The 9,437-nt window shown below is 33.1% G+C and overlaps 1 protein-coding gene across 1 annotated transcript; it reads right to left on the reverse strand.

Annotated features, from left to right (window-relative positions):
• Positions 1 to 422: 422 nt before the first annotated feature.
• On the reverse strand, positions 423 to 5,356 carry LOC108971479 (protein phyllopod). The gene is made up of 2 exons (XM_018937574.1): positions 4,935 to 5,356; positions 423 to 1,776 (listed from the first exon to the last, which is right to left on the reverse strand). The coding sequence occupies exons 1-2, from the start codon at positions 5,070 to 5,072 to the stop codon at positions 751 to 753; spliced, it is 1,164 nt and encodes a 387-aa protein (XP_018793119.1). The 5' UTR covers positions 5,073 to 5,356; the 3' UTR covers positions 423 to 750.
• Positions 5,357 to 9,437: the final 4,081 nt, after the last annotated feature.

The raw sequence follows: 9,437 nt of genomic DNA on the forward strand, positions 1-9,437 counted from the left end.
ATGGACGAAAACACTCCAGCTCTGAAAGTATTCGACGCAGTACCCGCCGGGGGAAGCAGAGGAAGAGGAAGACCTCAACTCCATTGGAAGGACCAAGTGGAGAAGGACCTGTCTTCACTTGGAATATGTAATTGGCGCCACGTAGCGAAAAGAAGAAACGACTGGCGCGCTGTTGTTAACTCGGCGATAATCGCGTAAGCGGTGTCTACGCCAATCTAGAAGAAGAAGAAACTGGACTTTAATGTGCCTTGGTAGCATGAAAGTTAGCGGTTACACCAACTTATAGTAACCTTTTTATAAGTATGTATGTATTAAGTATGCACATATAAACAAATAAGATTTTAAATTAACTTTTATTTTGTATGTACATATTGTACTTTAAATTTTATTTTAACAAATTAATTTTAAACTAACATGCACTACCTAACATATATGTATATAAATTAGATTGTATAATGAGTACGTAATGACCTAAGAAGTTTGACTATAATCGCATTTAAAGAATATTCTACATACAACATTCATACTTGATTCATACATACGAGTTATTTACACATGAGTATACTGTTAGTGTTTCCTTATCAAAAGTCTAACAGTATATATGTACATAAATGCACATGTCCACATGTACACAAATATAAATACACAAGGTCAATCACACATATGTATGTATATACTGTTTTACTTGTTTGTTTTGTTTTGTTTATCCTTTCCACTGCGAAAGTGGTTGCGGCGATGTAAATTTCTCATTTAAACTAAAGAAATACTCAAGCCTTCAGGTAGCACAGGGTAAAGGCATTGACTAACATCTTTATCAACTGATACTTGATACGTTAATTTCCTCTTTGCCTTTCTCACAGCTATAATTTCCGGTACATGATACTTCTCGCTGAGTTTTTGTTGATCCTCTTCAATTACTTGTGGCAGTACTTCCGATATTGCTGAATTAAAGTAGAGTACAATTTCGTCATCATCCAGCTGGCGCGTCCAACGAGGTTTTGATTCAATTTGACTCATTATTTGCGGAACCAATAACCTTGAAGAGTTTGTGCTATTATTCAATACATTATGGGAAAGTGTAGTTCCTAAACGCCGCAACATAGATACTACTTTCCCATCTATCGAAGGACGCTTTAACCATCGTTCGTTGTCAATAATTGTGTGCTCATCGAATTTAGTAAATATATTTTCATTGTTTCCGATATTAGTTATTTCAGAAGCCAATTGCAAATCTTTTTTTGGTATATACGAATATTTTTCTTTTAGAATCTCTTTATAAGCATCAGCCACATTTTTCACTTCACAATTACTCTCTGTCTTAATAGATAGGTTAGAGCGATGACCAACGAAAGTTTTATGCTTTATGAGTTTTCGTCGTAGTCTCGAAGACCTTGATAGCATTTTTTGTTTTGTTGAATACCACAATCGATCACGACATTTCGGTTGAAATTTCGTGGCACATTTTTTCCTCTCTTCAATAAAGCTTTCTTCTTGCAGTGGTACTCCTTGGTCATAGCGTGCTTTAGCTTTTACGAGTATGTTCGGGAGGACCTTAGCTATTGGGCGGCATAATTGCGTATTCGTTTGCCAATGGGACATATTCTGCGATTGTGGATGTTGATTCTCAACGTTCTCTTTATGTGTCATACTATTCATTTGAAGACGAAAGTTGCCGGAAGGGCTTTCTGTGTCGTTGCTGTTCAATGTTTGCAGTGAGTACCAGTTTATCAGCCAATTATTGCAACTGAAACATAGGTATTTATCATCGCTTAGTGGCTGAAAATTAAAATCAAAAAATTGTTATTATTGCTTCTAATAATTAATTCGGTTCTAGAAACTAAAAAAAAAAATAATAAAAAAAATAATAATTTTTTTTTTAAATATAAATTGTCATTATAATCTGGTCGACAAATTGATCTACATAAGCTAGTGTGGAACCAAGTGAAGACGAGTTTTGTATAATCAGCCAGGATAACTTTTGTTCAATAACACAGGCCAATAAATATTTTTTGTATTGAACATGGGTTTTACTTCAAATATTCTGGTTATATAAGATAATATATGTATGTATATGGGCAGGACGATTTCAAATGTTTGCTTCTCGCGCCCATATAACGGCAGCCTTCGAGCTGGCCTATTGGGAGAGTGCATCGCTTGTTGTGTTCGACTGCATGTGTGTTGCAAATTGCAAAAAAAAAAATAAAATGTGTTTCATAATTTTCTCTCCTGTAAGAATCAGTACAAAATGTCTTCGAGAAGTTGTAAACGAGGCCCCGACGCGTTTTGCTTTATTGGCGGTGAATTTTTTAAAATGAGAGAGAAATGGTATGATTTAAGTCAAAATTTAAAGATTTTTAAAGGCCCTTGAATACAAAAATTTAGATTTTGTGTTTTCCCGAAGCTACTTCGCAATAAGGAGGAAAATGCCAGTTTTAATGCAGTAGTGTATGGTTTTTTGGCACACGTTACATTCTAATTTAGATAAATTTGAAGATAATATGAGAGATTATTCGGAAGAACGTAGAGAACGCTTCCATTAAGATATAAATGAGAGACATTACCAAGGCAGGAAAAATAAATTGTTAATTTTTTTTATTTGGAATCAATTTAAAAATATCTATTGTTAGAATGAATCCTAAAAGTGTGATCGACATCTCTTAATAAATTATTTATATGTTAAGTTTTTACTAATTTTTATTGATTTGATAATACTAGTGAATACAAAATTGTTTTATTCTTATTCTTATTTTAAGACATAAAAGCAACAAAAGAAAGTTATGTTAACTTGGTGTTATTACTATAATTTGTACTGAAGTTGTCTTAAGCTGTTTCAACTTACTACCTAAGTAATATTTAATTTTAGTTTTATAGCACATTGGAATGGATGAAAGACCTAAATACTGTATTACCAAAATACAAAAAAGTTGCTAGGGTTTCATTAAACTACCCAATGATATGTATTCTAAGCAAAAAGATACAATGTAATGAGAAAAAAAAATCTCTTCCATTTTCATTGAGATAATTCAAAGATTGACCGATATAAGTACACAGTATAAAGTCACCCGAAAGTTCGAAAAACTTTATGTTAGGTATAAAGGGGCTCAGGGAAGTATTGACTCCATTGAACCTATTTTGAGAAGAATATTCTCTCTGAATTTCAGCTATACATCTCACACATTGACCGATATATTAAATGATGAACAATTTTTGGTCATAAGGTGAAATACTCTAAAGGTATTATTCGTGCAAAGTTTTATCAAGTTATATTATTTTTATATATTTGAATACCGGTAAAATTTAATGTCTCTGTCAAAGATATCTATGCATAGACGGACTGATGGATGGACGGACAGACAATGAGTCTCTCGGATGTCAACTGGTCTTAACATTCTGATCATTTACATATGCATGTATGTAAATCTCACTCGAGTATTTTTAGGTGATACAAACAACGGTTAGATGAAAAAAACTATTATACTTTGTAGCAACATGTTGCAAGAGTATAAAAATTGGAGATTATTTAATATAAAACTACAAACAAAATGTAATACTAATGAATTATTAAAAGGGTTCTTGATTTGAAAATGCGACGTACGCATCGACCAACCTAATTATTTGTACACAAACATATCTACAAACGTATATTAATGTATGTAAGTATGAATGTTGATATGCTTATGTGCATTCTATGGACATTATAGCTAACAAAAGGTGTAGAGAGGAGAATTCATTAAGTGGCAGCTGCCACAAAATTGCACCGGCATTCCATTTGTTTTGAGTAAAAAAATATAAGACATTTGGTATATTATGTATAGATATATATATATGTATGTAAGTGTCGGTGTACGTTAACACATTTAGTTGATCGTTAACAGGAACAGTATAAACGTAAATATGTTGTACAAAATTTATCTATGTATAAACTTACATACATACAGATATTTCATATAAATAAAGTATCATGTATACTTAGATTACGTTTACGATTACACTTTGGCAGTCGATGTCATTCATCAACACCAGGTGCAAAACAAAACACACAAAAAACTAACTGTGTTGTTGAGGATCCTCTACTTATGCTATGGTATGTACGTAAATACATATGCACATGATTGTAAAGGATGAAAAACATCTGCCGTATTGTCAGCATCGTTTATGTGATGGTGCATTGTCTTAACGACGACAAAATATAACATATGTTGTGGTGTTGTGAATCGCAGAAAGTAGAGCGACATTAAAATCCAAATTTAACAACCACCAAACCAAAAAATGAGTATGCTACTTGCAGCTGCTGCAGCTGCCAACGCCTCATGCAATATGATCATCACCTGTAATTACTAAGCGATGAATTAAAAGCTTCTGTAAGAGTATGGTATAGCCCTTTGGCGGCCACTGCGTTTGTTTACATATGATTGCAAAAATAAAAGTACAGAATACATAACTAACTTACTTATGTATGCATACAAAAGTACATGCGTAATTATGCGACTTTCTAATGATTTTCAGATGAAGCAGTTCAGTATGAGCAGTTCACAGGAACGGGATTATCGATAAGCCTTTCGTATATAACAACCTTTATCACATCACTGGTCTCATCTTATTTTGCAAGTTTATAGATAGAAAATGTTTATAATTATATATAAATATTATTTATATTAATTATATATTAATTGCGGCACTTGCTGTGCTTAATTGGTAATGTTTTTTTAAATATTAAAATTCTAATGTCTAATATCCTTAATTTAGTATACATATGAACTCTATGTTTACGTGAGCTCATACACATATTCACATATCCTGCTGGAGTTGTTGTGACTCATTCTGTGTTCAACGTTATCGATTTTTTGGGAATGATGATACTCATAGAGGTGTAATTTTCTATTGTATAATATATGCACACTTAGAGTTTTTAAATTAATTATATTTGAACACACCTGAAACTTGAATTTCGCATGAATTAGTTCAACAATATTAGGCCCACTTCTCGGTTCGTAGATGTTGATAGTTTGATTTGTATGGCAGCCGCAGATTAAGCAAGTTCTCTTTAAAAATTCTGATGATATTTCTGACATTTCCTGTCTTCTGCTCTGTGCTACAGGTACACTTTATATTATAATGTAGTCAAAAATGTTTTAAATTAATTTTCACCAACATTTAATTTATTTTGCGAAAACAGTATTTGTTATCATTTGTATACGATATATGAATGAAATAATTTACACGCGTATCGAGGCACCTCGCAAAAATTAACCAACGTTGCCGTGCCCCGTTGCCTCATTCACTGTAATATGTATGCAACAGAAACAATCGACACGTCCTTAACTGCGGGCAAATAACTTGCGAATGAGGCGTTCATGCCGAGAGTTCGTACTGCTTTGCAGCTGCTTGGTTGTACAATGCACTCTAGTCTACTTCGCTTGGCTGTTCAATTGCCTATCCTATTTGTGCATGTGTTTATGTTTGAGCACACTCCTTTTGAATTACTCTCATTCTCTCAACCCAAGTTATGAACAGGTATTTTCTTAAGTCCTTTCTGTGGTTCATTTATGTTTATTTATGTATTTCTGTCCCAAAAATAAAGTTTTGATACTTGCTCTGTTGAATAGTATAGTAAAAATAATAATTTAAAACAAGAAGCATGTGCTCATGTACATATATTTTTTGGGGTTCGAAATAAACCAAAGTTTAATAATCAATTAAGAGAATGGAGACTTTAAAAATATAAATGAATAAATCAATTTTATTATAGTAATATAAATATAATTTTTGGTTTTACAATTCGGCAAACATTATTTTTTTATTATAAATATAAATATATATATATATATATTGTATCAATATGAAAAATTTTAAAATCTTGTAGTAGAATCAGTTAAATTTTAATGTATTAATGTATAATTTCTAATGTACAATTTATTCTTAAAGGATTCAGAATCTCTAAGAAATTGGTTCCCCAAACTCTTTCACGACAAAAGTTTTTTGGCTTTGAAAATATTGTTAATTCACATTTCTAAATCCAAGATCTTAATATCATAAATTTCCAAGAAATTCTTGTCCTTAGTATGTTTTTAATAAGATTAACGAAATGCTTTTAGTGATTTTGCTAACTCATCGCGCCTAAAAGTATACCAATCTATTTTAGTTTTAAAATGTAATTGCACTGCATTATCGATTAATTTAGTTAGAAATGGTTCAGACAGAGAATATAAAGCATGCAAAAGGTGCAAATTGAATTCTGTATGATCTTCGATTTGATGGCTAATAGAGCTGATAGAATTGTAGTAAGGAATTCACCATTTTCGCTGCTATTTAGCAGAAAAGAGGACGTTCTCTGGCAGAAATATATAATATGTAAAACGACTGAATTCATGCGATAATAAATAAAGAGAAATGCTTTGAAGAAAAATATACATAGCCACACAGAGAACGTAAAAAACATTCTCTGAGTCACAGGTGCGTGATTGTTTTGTATCATATGAAGCATTTTTTTGGAAAAATGTTAAAAATTAGATAAAAATAATTTTAATTTAATTTTTTAATTTTTAAAAAAATTAATATTTCAAATAAATTATATTCATTTTGCTTATTACAAAGTGAAGATTTGCCAAATGAACTTCATTTCTTCAAAGAAAATTGATGACCTTCATGAAATATGAATATTCGCATTATTTCGTTATTATTTCCACATTTGTAGCAATAGAATTTCTATTTCATATACATACATACATATATGTGCCTAATCGTCGGTTCACAATTGACCATAAATTTTCGATTGCATTGAGATCAGGACTTTGTGCCGCATGATCTCTGGCAAACTTTAGTCGCGCCTTAACATTATTTGCAGATAGAGCAGGTTTTTGTTTTTTAATCGCCGAGATATACCCAATTTTGTGGAGGGATCTTCTTGCAGTCCATCGACTGACAGATTTACCTATTGCCAAGGCTGCATTTCCTAGTGTCAAACACTGGTCTTTTTTCATTCGTGCCATCATTAGGCGTGCGTCCGTATCTGTCAAAAGCCTTTTACGCCCCCTGACCTTCACATTTGATTGACAATTTCGCCTTTTCTGCGCTCTTATCACTAAATACTGGCTTATTTTCATCCACAGTAATTTGCCGAGAGAAGATCCACTTTCAATCATCGAAACAATTTCGTCCTCAACTTCAAGCGATATTTTTTTCATTGTTTTTATATTTTATTTATTTAAATATTTTTTTAAATTTATTTATTATTTATTCTTTAGTTATCTCAAAATAAGTCCACAATATGCAAAACATTATCTTAGATTAGAATTTACTATTCATTAAACACTCTATTTGGAAAAAACGGTAAATATTTAATGCATTGCTGAAATAATAACGGGTACAAAATTGAGTAAATGCAGGTTGTTTTGGTTTTTATTAATTTGTTATTGGACTTTGATATTTTTTGTTGTTGTAATATAAATAAAATTGAAGTCTACTAAGCACTAAACAAATAAAAACAAAATTGTTGTTGCTATCTTTATTATTACTCTTGTTATGCATTACTAAGTACAAAACAAAATATCTATGTACTCACTAATGCTCCCATTGTACATATATTATTTCTTTGGAACATTTGTCTGTATGTTTACGAAAGCAAATGAGAGCCACATACATTCATAACAACAAGTGTCGCACGCATCTCCGTTGCCACGGACAATCAATGGCCGAAACTTACGTTTTGTCAAAGAGTCAATCTGTCGAAGCACTGGCGCGACGACATACATTGTGTTGTTGGTAGAAAATCCGAGCTGTGCCGAAAGAAACTAAAAACCATCGCCGATTGTCACCGCTTCCCTTGCCGCTGTAACAGCTTTGCYWACAAATTRGCGTAAATATGTATGTTTTTATATGAGCTTGCACAATGTATACAAATATATGTACATATAAGTATAAATGTATGAACATGCAGATCAATGCGCGCGCATGTAATACATTGATAAGTGATAAAATCATGATATACATTCAGGTTCTGGAATCCGAGTGAAACTTAATTTGAAAATAAACCTCAATCCGAGTGATATTTGGAGTGTAAGTAGTGCTCGTTCATATTTTCAATCCTGCTACGAAAATGGCATACGTGGCTCTTGGCTTTTGGGTGATGCTGGGTATGCTCTTCAACCTTATATGTTCACTCCATTCAAAGATCCCGAAATTGGGACACCTCACTACATATTTAATCAAAGGCATTCTTCGGCACGCAATGTTGTAGAGAGAACAATTGGCGTTTTAAAAAGCCKGTTTAGGTGCTTAGCTCGGTGTCTTCAATACCAGCCACAAAAGGTGGCGCAAATAACGATGTTTGCTGCGCTTTGCATAATGTTTGCAAACATTACAAAGTGCAAGAATTAGTTGTTGCAGATCTTGTTCCCGAAGAAAATGAACTTGCGAGTTTTGAAATAGTAAACGATGGCATACCTGACAATGAAGCTGCAATCATTAGAGAGGAAATCGCGAATCGCCTTCACTCACAAAGTTAAAAAAACATAAATCAAAACAAATGTACAGGCATATAAATTTATGCGTTAAAATAAGCTTTTATTTATTCCAAAAATTCAAAAACTAAAATAAAATGAATTCAAAGCAAACAAAAACTTGTATATGTATCTATACTCGTATATTCTTTCTACGGCTGTTTGTTACAGTAATTTTGTTCCGCAAACATTTTAAGGTCGGCAATTTCAATTTCTTTCAGCTTTAGCTCATTGTCTTCTTGCCGTAACTTTTCCATCTGGTGATGATGACGAATACTTTCAATGTTTCCTTCTTTTAAGGTCACAGTAAGTTCTTTAACGGCCTCGCAAAGTGTAAATAAATTTGTGTTTATGTTTTTGGTTTCCTCCAAATTTTCTTTCAATCCATCCACTACAACTTTAATGGCGTTTGTCTGTTCACTGATGTTTGTCATGCAGTCAGCTACAGCGGGTTCCCGCCTCCGAGACCGCCCCGCAGCGGGGACATTGCTAGTGGAGGGAAGAGGCTCTTCATCATTGGGAGTGTCAGAAGCTGAGGCATTCCTCTCTGATGGAACACCAAAGCTCTGCGTATTAGGCACGCATTCTACCACTGTATATATGCCGCATAATTGGGCAATCGCGTCTTCTGTCGGAGTAAGGACATGCTTATTGAACGGTCCTCCCCCGGTTGCTCTGGCCTCGGAAGTATTATGCGCCACTTTCTTTCTGATAAAGGCCTTCTAGTCCATCCAAACCTGTAAAAATATTTACAATTTAAATTACTTTGATAAGTTTTATTTGTTTGTTAACCTTTTTCCAGCCAGATACATTTTTGGGGAGGACCATTTTTATTTAAATCTGCCACTAAATCTCTCCATAGCGCGTCTACTTTTATTTTGTCGCCTTTGACAAATCCTCGGGCGATATTGCTGTGCTTTTCCATAAATTGAAGAAGGA

The sequence above is a fragment of the Bactrocera latifrons genome, unplaced genomic scaffold, assembly GCF_001853355.1.
Source record: "Bactrocera latifrons isolate USDA-ARS-PBARC rearing strain unplaced genomic scaffold, ASM185335v1 scaffold_345, whole genome shotgun sequence".
In the NCBI taxonomy this organism is placed as follows: Eukaryota; Metazoa; Arthropoda; class Insecta; order Diptera; family Tephritidae; genus Bactrocera; species Bactrocera latifrons.

What these genes read in the sequence shown, in the direction of transcription:
- LOC108971479 (XM_018937574.1), bottom strand. Translation starts at nt 5,072, where the DNA reads ATGTCAGAAATATCATCAGAATTTTTAAAGAGAACTTGCTTAATCTGC. An exon ending in ATGCGAAATTCAAGTTTCAG is followed by an intron (nt 1,777 to 4,934) that starts GTGTGTTCAAAT and finishes TTTAATTTTCAG; the next exon opens with CCACTAAGCGATGATAAATA.